Below are 23,377 nucleotides of genomic sequence, written 5' to 3'. Positions count from 1 at the left end.
CAGTAGAGTTGGGAAGTTTAAAATTGCACTGTAAGACTATGCAAACCCACTCAAAAACACCTGCTTTTGTAAAAATTAAAAAAAACCTCAGTGTGCTCTGTTCATCTCTTTTGAAACCACAGTCAAAAAGCACATAAAATGCACAAAACCCCTGCTTCGTACAGGTAGAATAACCTGTGTAGTTTTTACCATAGATGTTACCAGTGGCTATATATGCAAGTGATGACAACACTGTTAATGGTGCGTTTTTTAAAAAAAAACTACAATTGATAAGGCTCCTGAGAATTAGCATAGCTTAATGGACATAGCACATGTATGAGAGTGAGTGATTGGTTGTCATATTGTTGGGGTGTCCTCAGGTGATAATTGCCGCCCTTCTGGTGACCCTAGACAGTGTCATTTTGGAAAGCAAGCTAGCATCAACTTACATCTCTCCCTACCTCCCTGCATTTTCTTTGTTACAGCAGGCGGCTGGCGTGTCCTTGATGGTCAGTTATAGAGTTGGTGTTGCAGTTGGAATGTCAGGTCTCAATCCTCCCCTAACCACTTATGTGATAAGGATGATTACCATGCCCACAGAGGTTAACACTGGCCGGTGGTTAGCACTGGATGGTGGACAGTTAATGGACGAGGTGAATACCGTTGGTGGTAAAAGCCTGAATAGAAGGTGGACTGGCAAAGACGCTTTAGGTTCTGAATTATGTTGTGCTACGTTTAATTTATTTATGCATTCATGATTTTTGTTGATCTTATATGAAGTATGCTGTGTGAATTAATAAAGCTATGCCCAGTTACCATCCATACAACGGTGTCTGTGGTTAATTGAGGAGGTGAGGTTTGGTTTCTGGTGGGATCATGAGTACTCAGAGCACGGCCCTCACTACCTTCATACAATGAGTTATACCTCTTACTTCCCATGAAGTACTCCAACACTTTTACAATGCTGTACTTGTAACTGAGCTGAAACACAATTCTACTTTTGCCTTTAAAACCCTAATAAAAACACAACACTTCCATGCCGTTTTCCTTTGTAAATATAAAATTATAATAAACTTGCATAATTTTAATACATGCAGCATGGTGTGACCTTATGTATACATTGTGGTTCTGTATCAAGCATTACAGATTAGGTGGCTTAGGACATGTCTGCAAAATTTTATTTTTGTATCTGATGCCAAATATATATTTTAATAGAATAACAAACACCTTGAGGTTCATTCGCTAAAGGCCAGATTTATCTGGGTTATCTTTGTTCAATAATAAAAAAAAAAATCCACAAATTTAGAAATCTACTCTATCTTGCCCACTTGTTCTTCAAGGTAATTGACTATGAACATCAGAGGGTAAGGATATAGTTCATTGTATTTTATTTGTCCTGCACGTCCACTGCAATAGATAGGGTAATTAATGTCATCATTATGTATGGCATGCCTTGGAATTTTCTACATTATGACAAATATGACATGACACGCTAATATCTATTCAATCACTTCTTCATATTTCCAATACATGATTGTGAAAATACAGCCTCTAATTGATACTTGAGAAAATCTAATGTACATTGATAGGCAGATAAATAAATTCCTAGGATACTACTTCTGTGTCATTAAAAATAACTGGAAAATGTTAAAAGTGTCCCAGAGTAAGCAGAAGCTTATATTTGGGGTTTTTCCCCCAGAGCATAATGGGGTAAATATTCATCTATTATTAGAACGTTATATGTATATCTGCTTGAATGCTCTATATATTTTCCTCATTGAGTGCATTTGTCTAATTGTAACCCTCCACTGGTTTTGAATAGCCTGCATTGTACTATGCCTTAATTAAAGTCGCATTGAAAAGCAAACATTGTGTTTCATTAACCTCTGTGTATAAGAGATGATGCTTCCGAAAAAAACACAAAACAGCCCATAGCAGTTTGTTTAAGGCCTACAAGTAAATAAAGTACCCTAGTAATGAGGGAAGAAGAAATTGCTTTCTTTATTGGCTTTGACCAGCTTTGTGACCCGATTATGTCACCAAGTGTCAGCACCAGACACACTATAAAGGCCATCAATTCTATTTCTCCTGCAATCACAGTAGTAAAAAAAATCCATCAGGCCTCATTAGCACAATTTACCTTCAAGAAGCAAAGAAAGCAAATGTGTGCCTCCTTCACCAAAATAATGAGTACAAAAGCTCTCTCTATCTTATCTAATTGGATCAACAGAGCCTCTCCATCTACTTAGCACTGCCAGCTAATTGTGCATTATCATGGCCTGAGCATTGGTCAAGAACCTACATTTTGTGCAAAAGTTCCATTTTCTAAAGCAAAACATGCTTTTTTTTCTCTTTCATACTACGCACTGTAAATTCTAGGGAACTAATTATTTTTTAAATTATATTTTTATATGCATGCTATGTGTATTATATGTATATAGTATGTTGGTGCTACTTGAATAAAAACAAAAACACCAAGCGCTTGTAGGTTACCTACCAAAATTGAGTGTAAGCGTTGTATAAAATATGACCTTGCAATGGAACTTGACACAGGAATAGCTTTTTACACAGGTTATCAATGCAAATTTGCATCATCATAATGGGGGTTGCTTAATGAAAATAATGTATTTCCAAGCCACAGATAAGAAATGATATCTTCCATTGCAAACTGATGTCTGGTTACACATATTTCACACCATGGTTTTCTTTGTTGTCAACATTTAACCTGATCAGGAATCACAGAAGCCTTTGAAGATACACTGTTTAAGATCTGCTGTATGAGATGATCGTTTGATGAAAGGGATTGAAAGATGGGTTAAAGTAGACATTGAAAGGTTATTGTAGAGGGCACATTGTTCATACAATCCTCTTTTAATATGTGCGGTGTGCACCTGAGATAGGATGATTCATTAGATATGGTCTAACTTTGACAAGCTCCATCGTTCAACACCCAGGATGGTGATGAAACAATTTTGTACCCACCCTATAAATATGACAAGGTCAGCATTTTCCCTGTGTCTTAAAAATGGGGTAGCACAATCACATATGTATCTTTGTTTACTATTTTCCCAAGAAAGAGGAATCACCAAAACCAAGGGGCAAAGTGGAGACACTCAATATATGAAAGCCTGCAAATAAACAAATAATCAGTACTTTTTAAAAGTCAAAATAAGTAGAATTGCGTTTTTTTTTAAAATCATGACTTCACATAAAGAAAATGCAGATAAATAATCTCTCCGCACATTTGTGAAAATCTGAAACCAAGAACAATTAAGTCTTACAGTCACAAAAATGTATATTATTTCAACTTATTTTGATCATATTATTATTCTTGATTAGAATAATGAGAGCTAATTAGAATAACATAAAACAAAAATGAAAAAAGCATGTTGGTAATAGCAGTTATTAATGCCAGCAAACCTCACCATGTAAGGTGTATGAGAAAGTAATGCCAGCTACTTTGATACAAAACAATGCTGTATTCAGTTGAAATAGCTGAATCTAAAATGCTTCTTTAAGAGAAGACCTGACTGTGGGTCTATTCTATGCACCGTAGACTTCCACTATAATTTATTATGTTTGCATAGCATCGTTTGTAAGGCATCTTTGTGGCCCATTATTAAAGGTATTATATACGACCTATATGGTTAATTACAACTATAGTGCAATATAAATAAAGGGAGTTTATTTATTTTTTTACAAAGCTGAGCTTAAAATGACAGAAATAATTGGAACATGATTTAAGAAGATGATGCCACTCAGAGAACATATCTGAGCTGCAGGGAAAAGTCTAATAATGTGAGATGAAGTGGGTGCAGGTAGAAATAAATGTGACACTTTTGTTTTTGGAATGTGTGGTTAGAGGTGCGGCTAGGAGGCAGAACTTTAGCAAGACTTTGAATGTGTCCCGTTGATTTGTGCCATTTATGAAATTGTTTAAAAAAAATAGAGATATTCACGTTATTTACACAATTTAATTTATGAACAATTTTGTTCCAGACCTATGTTGTGACTTTAAGGGTTGTAGAACACTCTGATATACTCATACCCAGCAAGCATTTTGAGATCCTAGAATAGAGGGACAACAGGGGACTAAATAGGGATACAGAAGCTTGGGTCGCAAAGAGTATCACATAAAGGGAAATATGTGAGTGAGGAAACAATAAAATCTAGGCTTCTGGTAATACAAATCTCTTTCACCAGAAGCCTGGTCACAGCTCCATCATGACCATACAGACCAGGGGTGTCCAAACCACGGCTTGAGAGCCACATGAGGTTCTTTCAAACGTAATGTATGGCTCACTTAGACCTCAGACAGACCTCCTGTAAGTGTGACTGTGCACTCTCACACACACACTCTCTCACCGTCTCCCTACATTCTCCATCAACTGCTTCTATGTCCCTGTCTCCTTTCTCCACAGCACTACCTCTTCTTTTGCCTCTTTTTGTTCTTCTGTCTTATTTCTTTGTCCACTTCTCCCCTGGGATCAGCTCTGTTGAATTTTGGAATGCTTCCTCAAAAGGAAGAAATCGGTCTGCATTATTCTGTCTTCTTAAAGTACTTCTGCAAAAGGGCAAAGCCAAGGTAGACAGCCTCTCCCCTGTTCCTTCAATCAGGGAAGAGGGTGACCGTGGAGGCTCTACCCTTTTGAGGAAGCACTCTGGAAGGCCTGGTCAATGGAGCTGATACTAGCGAGAAGCAGTTGAACAAAGTAGAAAGAAAAAGAAGAGGCAAGAAAAGAAGTAGAGCTGCAAGAGAGAAGACATGGAAGAAGTCTGTGGTGAAGGTAGGGGGAGACATTGAGAGAATATGACAGAACGTGAGTAAGCCTGATAGAGAGTGTAAGTAAGTGAGTGAAGGAGCATTAGTAAGAGTGAGAGAGTATGAGAACGTGTGTGAGTGTAAGACAGCCTGAGTAAGAGTGAGAAAGAGTGCAATAAATAATACTATCTACATGTTTTTTTTAATATGTCACTTTTACTAAAAGCTAGTTGCTCAGATTTGCTGGGTGCAGTTTCTCACAAACCAGACTAGATACATACAGTATATGAGGCGCTTTTCCAAGTAACCATGTTTAGCTACAACTCTTGACACTCCCATCGGTGCTAATTTGCAATATCCTCCTGTTCCCTGCAGCACTGCCCTTGGACTTAAAGTAGCACCTCACAATCTACATGTAGTAGGGATTGTGATTCTCGGCACTGCAAGTCATGCTCATGCTGAGCATTGGGTATTCCGGTGCTCTACTTAGAAGATTGATATGGTGCTGCCAACTCACATTAAATTTATGAGTCATTGCATGTTAATGGAAAGAACTTGCAGATTTGGTGGAAATGAACAGCTCATCCTTCTACCACTAGCATTGTTTTTGATTGAATCATATAGTCTATCTTTCCATCTTACCCCTAAGAACATTTTTAATAGTATTTGTCCTCCTATGTATTGTTTGCCACATCAAGTTTGAAGGAACTGCAAATGTGCATTTATATATATCTACTAATATTTATTACCTGTCCTTGTGCATTTGTGACAAGTTGACCTGTAACACCTTGGAGACTTGACAGTGCAGTTCCGAAGGCTTGTGAACTTGCTATTGAGCCCATTGCTGCTGCTGCTGCCGCCGCCGCTGCTTGGTTTGTTAAAGGATTGTTAACCATCTGGAAAACAGATAAAATGAACCCAATTCACCAACATATTGTTTTACTGAGTTATAAAAACATAAAAGTAAAATGTATCTACTTGTTAGTTACAACTTAAATGGGTCTATTCAATGAATAGGGAGCTAAGATGAGGGTTTGCAGTAGAGCTGTGGTTATATCCCCTTGACTCCAGTATATATTATGGAGGTTCACCCCCAGTGTGCGTTTTCTGCGGGAAGAGCTGGGCTATCTTGGAAAATGCATAGTTAAATCAGCAGGATTTCATCACAGGCTATGTGTTACAGCAGAGAAACCCTGCCAAAATTGTGTAGCTGCATCTCCTGATTACGGAAATACCCCAGATCCTTAGTTTTAGTTTTTTTCTAGACAGCCATATCCATCCCTTACATATAGCACTCTATAGGGTAGTAGTTTCCATACTTATGGCTTAACAGGTTTGGGGTGGGTGAACGGGGGCAGATGGTTATACCTTTTAGATTTTGTGCTAGAGCAATGGGATGTTTTTTTTCTTTTTTTAATTATTATTACCTTTTCTTATAATTTATTTTATTTTTTTTATTTTTTGAAAAAACATTTTGAAAAAATGTTTGCACTCTTATCAGTGCAGTAGGGTTAGAGGTCCTCTTTGGGACCTCTTAAACATGTTATTAATACCAGTGATGTCACTTAGCTCACTTTATAGTTTTTTTTTATTATTGTATTATTTTAGTGATTTTTTTTATTGTTAAAAAAAATCACTAACACTTCTTTTTGTTTCGTTTTTCAGCATATGAGAAGAGTGAGAAACATGGTTCCTCCCTCTGCATTGAGATCACAGTGCGTCATCTAGACAGACACTGCAGGGGATATCCTGTCCTCCGATGACCTTCTGGGTGACGTCAGTACTGATGCAACCCGGAAGGGAATGCCCGATCACGCGATCAGGCATTTTAAACTTTAATGGCTTTCCAGCGCTCGTGCCAGCAGCCGTTACAGGAGATCGGGAAGCAGAACAGAAAGCCAGCGTCAAACGACAGCCTGATCTCCCATGTAGTGGCAGGGACACATCACTGCAAGAAGGTCAGGACGTACCGGTACGTCCATAAGGGTTTCTTGAGATGCGTTTTTTGGACGTACCCATAAGGGACTGAAAGAGTTAAGGAATAAATGCTGATGCCTATATAGTCGGGTAATTGAGATCTTTCAACAAGAGGTAAAAATAGAGAGAGATGGTGAACGGTGATGTAATTCTATATATTTTCTGTGTTGGTCTAATAAAAGGCATCACATCACCTACAGGTAAAGAATCCACTGTGACCAATAATTTACTGGGAAACTTGAAAACTACCTAAACGATAAGAATTATCTAAAACTTTTTTGGATGATCTTACCAGAAGCTTGTAGCCTATTATATATGTATTAGTTATTGTAAATCGTAATTTCCTTTAATAATTTTTTTTTCTGTTCTTCTGTAAATGATTCTAAACACTGTGTAGTATTAACAAAAAGGATTCGTCTTTTTGTCAAGGCATTGCTAATGAAGCTGTTAGACATGGGGATAAATAGTGGATGAACATCAACAACAACAATAATAAACAGAAAGAGAATTATTGGTTTCCTTTTTAGGAATAACTGCCATAAGTAACTTGAAATCCAACAAATGAATCTATATCCTACACGGTGGGAAATTGTATTTTTTATCTCTCTCCTTGGAGATAACTACTTTCTTTGAACACTTTTACATCTCTTGGTAGAGCTTTTGAATTTTCTTTCTTAATATGAAGTATAGAAATGTTTCTTCAACATAGGTCATGAATCTCATGTAAAGGGTTAGGGACAGGCTGCTGAGCACATTCTAGAATCATGCTTTTGTTCAGGCCTCTATAAAACTCTGAAGTTTGTGTTTGGAAAATAGCAAAATAGTTTTGGAAATAGCTCATATGTCGATCGCATGCATTGTTTTTCTTGCTTAATAATAATTTAGAGCAAAGTTTTTTAAATACAGATTTTTCCTAATCAGCTTTGGGCATTCTCTTATTAGAGTGGCCACAAGGAACTGTTATTTTTACGGTGTTTAGCATAACTAAATACATTTCTTAATAGCTTATAGGTTTTATTTTTTTCTTCACTAGCTAAAGCCTTAGAAAACAAGAACTGAATACAGTATTCCTTTAAAATGCAGGTTGAATTTAAAAAAACAAAAATCTACATTTAAGGGCAGTCTCTATTTTTAATCTGAACTCTTAGAAGGAATTTTTCATATTTCTTGCATTAAATTGTGATCCGGGCCAGGATATTTATTGACAAATATGTTGAAATGTGGACAGGTCAGGGAAGATTGTATTAGTAATGGTTGTAAGCAGTGAGCATGTTAATGCATTTTTGGACATCATTATTCACAGTGGGATGTGCTTTTGAGTGTGGCAGCTGGGTCATTGAGATTGCTATCTTAATGCTTTTACAAGTTTGGCAAAGACAGGAATGTGCAAAGAAGGAGAGATATGTTTAACTGTATCGCTTCAGGGCTTTGATTCAGAAAGGTTATTGACTGATGCTTGCATGGAACTCACTTGATGGTCTAAAACTAGAAGACCAGAGGCTCTGCTGTTATGTAAGGAACTTCACTTTTCTGACAGGGTGTTAGGTCAATGGGGCAGCCTCCAAAGTGCTAGAGGCAAATACCAAACGAGAATTAATAAATATTAATGGGAAAGGTATATGACTGTAAGACCGGACCAAGGTACGATTAAGGTCCTTACATAAAAAAATGGGCAGACTAGACAAGCCAAATTGCTCTTACCTGGCATTAACCCCTTCAGGACCGGGATTTTGATACTAACGTGTCGCTAAAGGACCAGAGCCGTTTTTGTGTTTTTGCCATGTCTTTCTTCAACTGTAATTTCTCTCTTATCAATTGGTGCACCCACACAAATCATATATTGTTTTTTTCAGCATAAGTAGGGCTTTCATTTGAAACCATAGTAAGCTGGGTAGTACATTGTTTTGTTTAAAAAAAAAACTGGAAAAAGTGGGGGAAAAATGAAAAAAAAAACGCATTTTTTTACAGTTTTGTATACAAATTGTACACACATTAAACCAATAGGAAAAAATTATCCCAAATATATTCATTAACTTGTCCTGATTTGGAAACCACCCAACATGGCCAGGATTTTTATCTATTTTGACCAGTATAGGGCAAATATTGCAAGGCATGCATCATGTTTTTGAAATGTAATTTTTTTCAAATCTGGCATTGTAGTCTAATAACTGCAATAGTTGTCACAGATACTGATTACCCCCCCAAAATTATATGTTTATGAACAGTAGATAAGTCAAGGTGTACAACTAGGGTCATTTTGACACTTTTCAAACAGGGATTTTATCGCCAATTGCTGCCAAATTTTGAGGTATTTTTATATTTTTGGGGTTTTTTTTGCATATGTTGCAATGTTGCTTTAGATTTTATATTATATTTTGTATAGAATATGTGCAACTGCAGAACAAAACACCAAATTGTGTTCACCAACATCCCCCGGTTCCAACAAGGCCTCACATGCATGGTTCATGCATTTTTTGAGGAAGCTATGAGGGCAAAACTGGAACATGCGCATTTTCGTTTTCACATTTGGAATTTTCAGAAATTGGTTTCCTGGGCCCATATCCCTTTTGGGACATTTTGGAAGCCCCCTGCTGTAAATTACCCCATAAAAGTATATATTTATGAACAGTAGACAAGTCAAGGTGTTCAACTAGGGTAGTTTTGACAGTTTTCAGCTAGCCTTTTCTTCACTGATGTCTGCCAAAGTTCACTGAAAATTTATTTTATTGCGTTTTTAACAAATACATTTCAATGTTAAAATTTATTTCTTGCACAGCATATGTGCAACAGTGGAAGAAAGCACCACATTTTGTTCACCAACACCCCCCGGTTCCAACAAGGCCTCACATGCATGGTTCATGCTGAGGGCAAAACTGGAACATGCGCATTTACATTTTTTTAAATATTTTTTTTCATCAGATTACTTGTAAGTGACAGGTTTAGGCCGTGGGGACTAATATTAACCCCTGCAATGCTGCGATGGGGGTCATACACAATCGCAGCATTGAAGGGGTTAATTGAGGAAGAGGGGGGTAGGGGTTAACTGAGGAAGGGTGGGGGGGGTCTGGTCTCCACACTCATGTGGAGACCAAAGAACCCTGTCTCCCTGTCCCTGAAGCTGCCTCTGGCAGCTGGGACACAATCTCCAATAGACTGGAGATTGTAGGGGAGGAGTCTCTCTGATCAGTCCTACAGGACTGATCAGAGGACTTCTGGGGGCTCGTTTTTGCTGTTGCTGGTCTGCCTGGGCTTCCAGGCAGACCACCAGCAGCAGAACCCCCTAAAAAAACGGGAATTAACCCCTTCAATGCTGCGGGGTTAACGCTGCACTGACGCTCTCATGGAGCGATCAGGCAGCAGGGGGGTGTTGGATCAGGTCCCCACACTTGTGTGGGGACCCATTCAATACCCCCCCTTCCCTGAAGCTGCCTGTGGCAGCTGAAACCGCGATTGCAGATTTTTCTGCAATCGCAGTTTCTGCCTACAAAATCACTCCGTGGGAGTGATCGTGGGCTTGGGGGCGGGCTTAGACAGGCTGTGCTGTCTGCCCAGGACTCCTGGGCAGACAGCAGCAGCAGCGCCCCCACGATCACCGCGATTGTGGTGATGTGGGGGCGTTTTTTGGAGGAGACGTACCTGGTACGTCCCGGTCTACCGGTGACTGTTAACCAGGAAGTACCAGGTACGTCCCGGTACTGAAGGGGTTAAATTCTATGTTTCTCTGTTGTTCCAAGTATTGGTAAATTTACTCACTTCCAATGAGGAATGGGGATTATTTGATTAGTTGGAAACACAGCTTTTAGATTCAACAACTGATAACTTAACAACAGGTATAACATACAATATAACAACAACGGGGAGAATCATACAGATCATGAGACTAGGAAGTTAAGACAACTGGCCACATGGTATTACATATGTATTGCTCATTTTAATCTGTAAACACATCGATTTATTTAGTGTATTGAACAGGAAAATGAAAGATTTAGCAAACATTACAGATCCATTAATCCACAATATAAATAAATGAAACGGCACAGAATAAATGTATGTATTGTTATGTGTGTAAAAAACAAGCTATATCAGCAAAGTCAAATATACCGTATTTGCTCGATTATAAGACAAGGTTTTTTTCAGAGCAAATGCTCTGAAAAATACCCCTCGTCTTATAATCAAGGTCGTCTTCTAATCAGACCTCGATTAGGTTGCCAGGCTGCTTACCGGTGCTTTGGTCGCGAGCAGGGTCTCTTCTTCTAGCAGCAGGAGAACAGGAAGCTAGTAGAGTGTAACATAACTCTGCCTCCCCCCTCCTTCCTCTGGGGGCCGGGCCAGAGAAGTTGCTCGCACAGCCGGGCCCCTGCAGAAGTCTTCGAGTGAGAGATCTGCAGTTCAGGTAAGGGGGTGGGGGAGGGTTTTTCAGCAAGTATGTGTGATTGATGGAATGAATGAGTATTTAAATGTTTGTGAATGAGTGTGTGTATGATAGCATGGATGTGTAAGGTGGGTGGTGGTGATAGCATGGCATAGGGAGGCTGTACTCACACTCCTATCATCCCCAGGTTCCAGCATGTACTGGCTGCCTTGGCTTGATAGGAGTGTGATTGCTGTTAGCAGTTATATATATATATATACACATATATATATATATATATATCTCCAGAAATGCCTTTTAACCCCCTATATGCCACTCTGCCCCATGATATGCCTTTTAACCCCCTATATGCCACTCTGGCATACAGAGGGTTAAAAGGCACATCATGGGGCCGAGTGGCAAATAGGGGGTATAAGGCATTTCTGGGGGCAGAGTGGCAACCCTGGGGGCAGATGTGCATAACTGGGAGGACATGTTGGCAAATAAAAGGAAATAAAAAATATATATATTTTTCTCATCATAGCTTTTATTAGATATGAAAAAATTGTTTACATGCATTAATATTTACTAGTAAAACTTTTTTTTCTATAGGGTAGTCTTATATTTAGGCTTTTTGTTTTTTTCCTAAATTAATATTTAGATTTTGGGGGGTCGTCTTATAATCGAGCAAATACGGTATTTAGGAGTATATCCTTTAACCCTTTCCATACCAAGGCTTTTTAGTACCATACATACTGTAAGTTTTTTGCCATTTTTACCACATGTTCGTTTAACCAAGATTCCCTTGAAAAGTAAGGTTTACACAAGTGTTATCTAAAGCGTTATAATAACAAACTTTATCACTTACCATATGCCGATACCTTCCTGCTGCCTACGTTCTTCCTCTGACATTACGGGTGCTGTATCTATACTCATATAAAATAGTGAGGATCCGAGCGTTATAGACACTGTCGGTGCCAATACTGTTTGAAAGTGATGCAGACATTGGAAAGTCTTTGTTTCCAAAGTCATTTTCTATATTCTTGTATATATATCTGGTTGCTTGTATACTTGCCAGTCTGTTTCCCTTTGTTTTTTTGTGGTCACTGACACAGCCTCCTTTCACTATCATATCTCTCTATCTTTATAATGCTAGATTTGAAAATCGCGTGCAAGGACAATTTACCATGGAAAATAACTCACAGTGGGTTCTAATGAGGGGACATGTATAGAAATACTCAGAACTCCTAATGACTCCTACTGTGTGCAGTTACCTAAGGGATCACATAAATAAAAGGCAGATGGCTTCCTATTTTCAAAAGCCTTCTCCCCTGCAATGACTTATTTTAGTTAAGAAAACAGGTGATATACTAAACATTTCATATCCATAAATGTCATAACCACTTTTCAACATGAGTAAATGTTTTTGTTATTGACCATTTAAAATGGTTTCATCATGTAGAATTAAAGAGCAACAACATAAGGTTTTTCCTAGCATACTTTTAGATATTCCTGAGAAAATGTGTGTTCTTGCTGTCTAAATATTTAATTAAGGCCACTAGCAAAAGTAGTATAATATTGATCACAGCTACATTAAACTATAGTCCCAGATTCTGCACAACTGTCACAATTGTAGACCCAAATTTGATGTTTTCTGGTACCCTGTGTCTCTGGGAAAATTTATATGCATAAATCAATGACTAACATAAAGCATTGAGCTTTGAGTTGGTGTGTGACTGGCTGGCCAACCACTTGTTTTATCAGGACACACATTTGGTGATATCCCTATGCGAACAACATCTCAGATATCTCCTCAAAAAGTAGCTAGAAGTGACGAAAGTTGTAGGTTCATGAGCTACACCTAGATAATACACATAGCTAAAGTAGATAATGAGAAAAGGAAAGCCAATGACAGGAAGACAAAAAATAAATTAATGGCAAAAACTAAGGAATTAAACTATTTGCCCATTAAAATCTGGAATTGGTTAGTTGGTTAGTGAAGATCAGGAGAAAACAGAAGTTTTAAATAATTTCTTTGCCTCTGTGCATACCAATGAAGAATCAATGCCTGCAGATTTGATTTTTGGGGAAAAAATCTCCTACAAAAAAAAGTTGCAGCAAATTTGTGATCGGCTGACATAGGACAATTAAAAATGCTAAATAAAAAATAGATAAAGCCCCAGAGCCATCTGGTGTACATCATTGGGTACTTATTCAAATTGGAGCACTGGGCAGCCAAGTGGCAGATGAGTTTTAATGTTGGAAAATGCAAAGTTATGTATTTTGGGAAAATAAATGGGGTTGTGTTAAGGAAATTATTGAACAACAAGAATATGGGGATAATTATACACAATAAACTTACCAACAGTGTTCATTGTGAGACAGCTGCTGCAAGTGCCAGTAAGATATTGGCATGTATACAAAGAGGTATTGATTCACAGTCAATCATAAGACCCCACCTTGAATATACAGTTCAGGTTTGGGTACCTGCTCTTCAAAAGGATATTACAAAGCTTTCAAAAGTGCTGAAGTGAGCTAAAAAATAATAATTGGCTGTAAGGATGGGATTTTAAGTCATGCTGGAATTGAAAGGACCTTCGCCAAACTCTTCCCACAATGTTGGAAGCATAGCGTTGTTCAAAATGTCTTGGTATGCTGAAGGGAACATGCCAAGACATTTTGAACAATGCTATGCTCCCAAGTTTGTAGAACAGTTTGGAAAAGGTCACTTTCTATTCCAGCATGACTGTGTCCCAGTGCACAAAGCACTATAAATCCATAAGGACATGGTTGCATGAGTTTGGTCTGGATGAACTTGAGCCCTGACCTCAACACCATGGAACACCTTAGGGATTAACTGGAATGGACCTCACAAATGCACTACTGGATGAATGGGCAAAGATTCCCACAGAAACACTCCAAAATCTTGTAGAAAGCCTTCCTGAAAGAGTAGAAGCTGTTAAAGCTAAATATAGTCCATAAAGTGTATATAAACATGTTTACAATAATCATATTTGAACATACCTACTGCTTTGCATATTCCCAGTTGTATACATTATATACATTATGTAGTATTGTAACATGTTAAATATGTAGTTATGCAGGTAAATAAGTGACAAAGGGAATGTGACATGTATTATTGCTAATATGATTATGTCTTTATGGCAAGTAGATGAAAAAATAGTAAGTGATCATACACAAAGAAATACTGTAGCCAAAATTACCATACACGTCACGTAGATTGCCAACACTGGTAAGCATGTGAATTTCTTATTATAAAACAAGAGAGAATAAAAGCTATTTCCAAAAATAAAATATGTATTTATTTAATGGCAAAAGCCATGGGCTATATTCATGGCGATAATATGAGCTATAAAGTGTATTACTGTAATTTCTCGATGCGTTTACCACCTGGCCAGCAGATGCAACAGTCCGTGTAATCTCAAGAATGAAAAAAATTAGGTTGAAAGAGCCAAACAGACACCTTGGTCATACTTTTGGGTAAAACAAGCATATTATCCTATTCGGGGGGAAAATTCTCACCTAAAATTTTTAGAGAAACACTGAGAAATTCCAGTCATTTTTCATTACTCTGAAGGTCAACCTTGCTGGGAAAATTGTTTCTGCTTTTTTACAATTCCCCAAACTATAGAAAGCAGTTAGAGTTCTGGACAAAAACTAATGTTGCATTCAAAGGGAAAAAGAGGCTGATACGGCAGACTGCAATAATAAGAGAATTTTTTTACTCTTTCCACTTCCTCGTGAACCTAATCAACTGTGACATGAGAAAATATACTGGGCTCACCCAGCCAGAATCTTACTGCCACCTGAATATGTCCTCAATATTCCACTGTTTGGGACTCTGCAATGATCCTTCCAACATCAATTTTGCACATGTACATCAAAATGCCATTAGAAATGCTTACAAACGCCTCCTGCTCACATTCTTGCTCTCAGACTCCAATCGAAACCCGTCTGTAAAGACTCCCTAGTGGTTGACTAAAGGTTTCACATGTTTACTAATTTGAAAGCATTTGCTAATGGAGACTCGTCTTGAGAGATCTAAGGCACTGTGTGCCAGAATGTCATTAAAAGCAATATCTTTATACTCAATGTTCTGTAAATCCTTTCAAAATTATTCAATATTATTCATTGAGCCCAAAAAATTCTTACCTTTCCCAGAATTAAAGGTACTCACTAATTGTGCAGTGTTTCCATATATATTATGTTAATGTAGTACAATAGATACATTACATCACCTGTCTAAATTTACATCACAATTACAATGATTACAGATTACTAAACAGTTGTTATAAAATATAATGATCATGTAAGTACATGATGTATTTCACATGCTGTCTTGTACAGAAAGTCTTTATTCTATCCATATATATATTTCTATTAATTATTCACCATAGCCTGAAGATATTCCGCAATTAAGAATATTTTCACCTGCTAACCAAGTAAATGTATTAAATAATATATTCATCTACTTTTCATACAGTTTACAAAGCAAATAAAAAAGAACATCTTTGCATAGCAGTGGGTATCAATTTACAACTTATATTAGAATAGAGTAATACAAAAAAAAAGTTATAGGTAAAGAAGAAGAAGAAATAGAAGTTAACTATTTTCTCTGATATAAACATTACTTAACCTTTATCATTTTCATTATCAATTAAAGTATTTTTAAGGGTGGCATTAGGATGTAATATAAATTACCTATTTGAAGTAAAAATGGCATACCTGGGAACTTCTGAGCTCCGGCTACCCTGAGCCTTCCCTTGCGGGACGTGGCCAGGACTGCCCGCTGACATTGGTGGGCAGTCCCGCTGACCTCGGGGGCGTTCACGCTGATGTCAGTGGGTGTTCACACTGGCATTACGGGAAACACCTCCACCTAAAGGGGAAATGTCAAGACCCCCGCTCCCGCGACTGGGAGGATTCAGTTGTTGACCCGGAGAACCGGTGCTTCACCCGGAGATCTCTGGGTCAAACCCAGAGAGTTCCCAGGTATGTGCATGGGTGTTATTTTTTTGTGATTGTAAGGTATCATAAAATGCAAATCATTTAAAGGTAGTCCTCCAATCAGACAAATCTTAATTGTGCCATCTAGCATGGTAAGCCATAAGCAAATCTGGGATTTAGTTCTTTGCTCAGAATTGTAATCAAATATAAACATAGAACAACTTTAATGGCATAAATGAAGCAGTGTCTGCTTTTGTGCTGCATGATATTAGAGTGCCAGATACTTAGATTTAACGAAAGGGATGTTTATCTTACTGAGAAGAAGGTAGATGAGTGCAGCAGCGTCCCGGCAGAAGTGGTGGAGGTTAACACAGGGAGTTTAAACATGCATGGGATAGGCATATGGCTATCCTGAATCTAAGGACGTAAGACTAAGTACTTCAAGCAGGAAAAAACAAGTGGAGTAGATGCAAAGAGTTTGAAAAACATGCCCTTTAAAACTGGACCTTTATTGCAAACATGTAGTAAGTTTAATCAATGTAATATTAACAAACGATAAACTGTGTTTTTGAACATTTTCTACATTCATTTTTCCTCATTCTGTTCTTTACAGAGAGAATTGCAAACATTTCAGATATGAATTCAGCAGTCTTGTGACATTCATAGTCATGTAATCAATAACTGGTATTTTATATTGCAAATCCAATATTTAAAGGGTCACAGGATGCAAATCCTTATTAAAGCAATAAGGCCTGATAGATTTTTTTTTAAAATTGTCTAATTATATTATTTTACATTTTTCGTTTTAAGAATAATTTTTCTGAAGGAAAAACATCTATGCAACAGTTCAATTTCCAGAATATTTTAAATTTCTATAATTTTTTTTTAATTATGCCACATCTAAAGGCCTGGCAGACTATGGTATCTTCAGATTTGCTTTTTTTTATTTTGTATAGTTTGCAGAACCTTGTATTTTACCCCTAGTCCTTACAGAACATCAAGAATGACTGCTCGTTCAAAAATTGCTCTGAAACACAATAAAGTTTTTTTTTTTGGATTCCATGCATTGCCATATTAATGTTTTGTGTCCTGTGTTTTAAGGGTAAACCACAGCTATGTCTTCAAAAGTGACTGATGTTTGCCTTATATTCATATAAAAAACAGGGAAAAGTGATTGTTAAATTGCAAAGAAGACAGTTTTCAGGCGAATACGTTTAATGATCCTGTTCACTTTTAAATGGCTAATAAAGGGTTAATACAATTGACAACATTCTACACAACTAGCATCCATTTGCATGTTTTGAACTGTTTTGGGATGGAAAATGATGGTTGGGGAAGATGAGGATGGTGATGGTAATGATGATGATGATGATAATGGTGGTTGGGCATGACTTACATGGAGTATGATGTGAGTGAGTGTGATGATGGTCAGGGAGAGCTCTACACATACATACACACATACACATACATACACACAGACAATCTAATACCTTAAACATACATAGTGTATGAAATAAAATATAAATATATATTCTATCCGAAAGTCTGTCTGATTTATGTAGCTCACTTCTTCTTATATGTATAAACATGCTTAGTTAAGTAGGTTTACTGTTATCTACCATGGGGCTCACATAAATACCCTGGCGTATGAAATCAGTTCTGAATTTTCATGAATAAATGGACAGTGTTTGCTTACAATGTCATATATACTCGTACATTGTTTACAACTCAACACAAAGGTATTGGCATACATGGGAACTTCTCGGCTCCGGCTCCTCGGAGCCTTCCCTTGCGGGACGCGGCCAGGACTGCACACTGACGTAAGCGGGCAGTCCCGCTGACGTGGGTGGGGGGTCCCGCTGACGTTGGTATGGTATGTTATTTCACAATTACAGGCTTCGTAGCTCTACGCTTTTAATGTAAACTGAAATCACTTAGTTTACCACTTAAATCATTAAGTCAATGTCCAAATATTATTTTCACCATAGGGTGCATGCTGTCTTTGTGATCCTGTTGTAACTTTCCCAGAACTTCCAACTAGGATAAGGAAGATTAATAAGGTGAGGTGGGAAAAAACACAACAGCATAAATGATAGGAAAGGAAAATGGCAATGACACATTTTAAAGGTTTGCAAAGTTATATTTGAGCAAGCCAATCTGTTATTTTGGCTGTATTTATGTCTGAAATGGTTGTAGTATTTACCTGTCATGGAACCTTCCTTGATCCAATTGCATATACAAGTTATTTTAAGACACTTGAGATCAAAAGCAAAAGACAGTGAAGCACATGACTAAATGGCAGGATTTAGTCACCAAAAAGGGGACAATTCAGGTTCACAACTTAGGATCAGGTGCATAGCCTCAGTGAACCTCTTGCTGAACACGGCAGAAGCTCAGATATGTCCAGGCCTTCACTGGGTTCAGCTGAACAGTCCCTCCATATTAACCAACCCCAGAATATATACACCTTTTATGTGCATTCAAGGTATATCTGTAGACAGAAACACTATTTATGGATGAGCTACAGTATGTTGTATTGTAATGTATATCTAGGACACACAGCATTACCTTTTCTACACTAGTAGATAAGACAGTCTCAGGCAGAACCTGTGATGTGTTGTAGGTGCAATACATTCTACAGTCTATATATGGTCTCTGAAGTAGAGTATTCAGAGGAGCACAGTGGACTGGCTCTCCATCCCACTGCCAGGTTGTTATACACAAATCTCTTAAGACTGTGCCTAGGTTTCATTAAGATAAAGGAACTATATAGAAACCTTTGTTAGTCTGTTTCGTGGGTAAGCAGATCATCTACACCAACAGTAGATAGTTGAAACATGTTTAATAGGTGTTCAAAGAAGCAGGAATTTTGTACTATAATGGGAACCAGGGTCCACTGGAAAGTCCCTGGTCATCGTTGCCATTTTATTTGTAGCAAAACCGGCTACAAGATGGGTAGCCACTCCATTCTCATAGTAGAAGATCCTCCTCTGGGGAAGGGCAAGGGTTTATATCTACAATATCAGCATCAGACTAATCTTATCACATAAATAACAATGGTGAGTATACAACAGAGGTAAAGGGATTAGGGAAAAAACACTTAAACATAGACTAGACGGTGAATTAATTTTAATACACATACAAATGAAAACAAAATGTTTAATTTTGACCCCTGTAAGTCAATGTAAAATGGCAGTCCCGGCAATTCTCATAAAGTGGGAGTCCAGCATCATCCCTACTGGCTTACTGTTCGTTCACAAAAGGATTGTCTCAAACCTTTTAAACTAACAACAGTAATTAAGAAAGAACAAAAATATAGACAAAAATGGAATATTATAAGCATTCCTCCTCCCTCACCTCCATCCTCAAAAAACAAAAAATTGTTTTCCATGACAATTCTTCGTGTAGCATTTACAGTCTGATACATATTTATAATCTATTACTGGTTGCTTCTAATCTGTTTAAGGTATATTCTTTCTAGGCACCTAATAATTAAACACAAATCTTTTTTACATTACAATATGGATTCACAAATATCTAATTTTACGGTTTAGACAGCAACATCCACACTTGATTTATTCTTAATTACATAAATACCTACATTAGGAATACTGAAAAAAAATATTCATTTAGTATAGCAAGTAATTATTTTTCCATTCCATGCAATAACCTTAATTTTGGGATTAAGCATCTGATTCTATTTAGTGTGGATAGAATTTTTCAAGCGCCTAAACAAATGTTGCTCTTCCATTACAAAAAAAGAAAAGTAAGCTTACATTACATTACCTTATTTCCTTCCATATTATATGAGTATTTCTGAAGACTAACTCTTTCACTTCCAGGGTTTATAACACCCTAGTACCTGCATTTTTTGCCATTTTTACCATATGTGGGTTTATTCCCCTTTTGTTCCATGTTCAATGTATCCACTTGAACTATACATCCTTTTTTTGCAGGAAAAATAAGTCTTTTTCATTTTTTTTGTAATTTTCTTACAATTCCTTCTACAATATAGGTGCCACTGATGAACAATGGCCAATTTATGTTTGGCAACATTCCCTGATTAACGACATATCTTGCTTATGTTCTAGAGGGCCACATCTATTCCTTTACATAGTACCCTATAGGGTATTAATACATTTGGCTTAAGGGGTCTGGGGGTTGTGGGATTTATACTTTTTAAATGTAGTGCTAGGGCATTGGGGTGTAAGGGCTTTTCTACACTGTTATTACTGAAATGTCACTAAGCTCCTTGTATTGTTTTTTATTTTATTGCTTATTTTTATTTATATTTTATTAAAAGATTGTATGCTTGTTTGAGCAGTGCACGACTCACCTGTTATTTCTCTAAGTCTAATTGTTTTAATATAATACCTGTCATATCCTCATCGTACAGCGCTGCAGAATATGATGGCACTATATAAAACAATAAATAATTATCGATACGCAAGTGTGATCTTGGCAGCTGTTTATTTCCTAAAATACCCTTTAATGAATGAATTCAGGTTATGTATAAAGATTAAATCAGGTGCTTAGTGGGGAAATGGAGTAGTCGACAGAAAGAGTATTGCCTCACAATTACTGCTTTACACTAGAATTGCTGTTTACACGATATCCCCAATTTACAACATAGGTTTGTTTGACATTATAAGATTTGGAACCTAACTGTGACGTTCTGCATGAGAAGAAAGTTATGCACCAAGAACAGTGAAAAGTATAGAGAGACGTACCAAGGAAAACAGTTGTTCTAGGAACATCTCAAATTATATACATTTATTATTGTTATTTTATAAGCTTTTAAGACTTAAAATAGCATGGTAACTAAACATAGTTCTCATTGAACCATGTTTTATTGTGTCTACAAGAAGATTAGTTTAAAGATAAAATATATTAATTGATTTTAATTTATATTTAATGATTTTAACTGAGGATATTAGGAATTATAGTATTCCAGTCCTTATGAGGATGATGACCATGGCCGAACAGCAGTCCAAACTATTCGTTTCAATGTATTTATGGTTATGATTTGTCAAAAAAACACCTATATCCCCTTAGCTGAGGATGTTCTCATAACCCTAAAAATTTGATGGATTGGTCCAATTATGCTTGATAACTCATAATTCAGATAAAAAAAAGAATTGTGGAAGAAGATTGTGCTTTTCCTGAATGGGCAATTTGTTTTATAAAGTCAAGAAATTACAGCTTAGGACGAAGGAAAATAAATCATGAAAAAAACTGCTTTACTATTGATCTTCTGCTAGATGTATCTGCCATAATACTCTCTCTTAGTTTTATGTACTTGAACTCATATTTTGTTCAACCCTTTCAGTGCCTGAATTGCCACAAAAAAAGCACATTTTATATTAAGCGGAAATGCATGAAAATAAAATGTTTATTTCAAGCTTAATGACAAGTGGTGTCAATACTGTTATAAATAGACTTAACCAGGTTAATCTCTCTAGTATATGTCCCCATGACTCTACTGATTAATAAGAAACAGAATTTAAATATCTTTTAGATGATCTGTAAGAAAGACATTTCCAGTCTTGGTTAAACAAAAAAAAAATTCTAAATTGGCTATTCTCAATCTTTCATAACTTAATTTATGAAGCTTTTCAAACCATGTCAGCATTGATTACACCAACTTTCAAGTGTCCAATGAGTTAACTTATCTGGTAGCTGTTCTTGTCTTATTTTCCTATGAAACAAAATATGTTACTTTACTGCGTTGATAAACAATGCTTATACTTGACTCTACCATCACAATTAGCTAGTAATATTGATAATGCCTTAGTCTTCAAGACATGTAAAAGCAAGAAAAAAAAAGCTATCAACAATTCTATAAAATACTAATATCAATGATCTTTCAGTTGACCAAACAAGACCTAAGAACAAATATCAATGTATGCCAATAATAAAAATAAGATAAACAGTATAATAAATACATTATAAGGGAAAAGTAATTGTTGTAAGTGCTAAAAAGCGTGTAAGAAGGCTGTAGGGAGATCAACTTGTTATTATAATTCCTATACTGTTTCTGATGTGAATAGCTTTGGCTTTACAATCATATCTTCACAAAAGTGGAGATTAGATACCACTTTTGGTTATATGTACCTCTTCAATTCCAGGGGTTTTTAGCACCTCAAGCACCGGAGCAATTTTGCTATTTTTGCGGTATGTCAGTTCCCCTTTCCTTACATTAGGTATGATGGGATTGCAGCTCTAATTTTAAACAAATAAACCAAAAATACCCACAAAACTATATATTTCTGTAAAGCAGACAACCTAGACTATCGTATCAAGGGTATTTGTCATGCAGCTATTTGGCCACCAATCACTGTCAAAAGTGGCCACAGAAATTATTTCCTACGATTTTTTTGCACAGGGTATGTGTAATACAAAAAATACTACACTATAGGGTACTATATGTAAGGGATGGATATGGCCCTATAGAAAGAAAAAAAAATAAGGATGTGGGGTATTTCCCTATCCAGGAGATGCAGCTAAACAATTCTGTCTGGGTTTCTTTGCCGTAACAGGTTTCGGGGTTGTGAAGGGGGGCAGGGGGTTATACTTTTTAGGTGTTGTGTTAGGGCAATGGGATGTAAGGGTTTTTTCTCTTTTTATTATCTTTTTTATATATTTTTAATTTTTTTTAATTTTTTTTAAAAAATGCACTGTTATCAGTGCAGTATGGTTAGAGGTCCTCTCAGGGACCTCTTGAACATGTTATTAATGCCAGTGATGTCACTGTGATGCATACTTTTTTGTTTATTTTTTTATTATTAATTATTGTATTATTTTAGTGACAGGGAATATCCTGTCCTCCGATGACCTTCCAGGTGACATCAGCAGTCACGCGACCCGGAAGGGAATGCCCGATCACACGTTCGGGCATTTAAAACTAACAGTTTTCCGGCAGCTGTTACAGGCGACAGCCTGATCTCCCGTGTAGCAGCAGGGATGTGTCAGGACGTACCTGTACGCCCACATGTGGTTTCTTGAGATGCGTTTATGGACTTACCAGTACGTCCATAGGGGACTGAAGGGGTTAAAAAGTTTTCTCTCTTCACTTACACAGTGGTTAAATTTCAGATTTTCTTTCTTAGTGTTGCCATGTTAAAAAAAAAAAAAACAATACCGGTTTTAAATTTGCTCTGAATCCAGTGTAAAAGTGGATCATAGATGTCTTCTACATGGCCCAAGCAAACAATCTGTCTTAATTATTTTTTCTTGCATCTGGTGCCACCCATTAGTATTAAACCATAATAATATCCTATAAAACATATTCTACCAATGACTAGTGTTAGTGAGAAATTTACACCTATGTCAAGGGGTTT

The 23,377-nt window shown here is 36.9% G+C and overlaps 1 protein-coding gene across 1 annotated transcript in view; it reads right to left on the bottom strand.

The window, feature by feature from the left end:
* LOC149286664 (POU domain, class 6, transcription factor 2-like) overlaps nt 1–23,377 on the bottom strand; it is a 275,293-nt gene that overhangs the window by 35,847 nt on the left and 216,069 nt on the right. The window contains exon 6 of the mRNA XM_089493834.1: nt 5,491–5,637. Within this exon, the coding sequence (XP_089349960.1) occupies nt 5,491–5,637 (147 nt within the window). The remainder of the gene's footprint in view (nt 1–5,490; nt 5,638–23,377) is intronic.

The sequence above is a fragment of the Sceloporus occidentalis genome, unplaced genomic scaffold, assembly GCF_023333645.1.
Source record: "Sceloporus occidentalis isolate IW3139 unplaced genomic scaffold, rSceOcc1.0.p SCAF_67, whole genome shotgun sequence".
NCBI classification, from domain to species: domain Eukaryota; kingdom Metazoa; phylum Chordata; class Lepidosauria; order Squamata; family Phrynosomatidae; genus Sceloporus; species Sceloporus occidentalis.
This window is presented reverse-complemented; position numbering and strand designations above follow the sequence as displayed.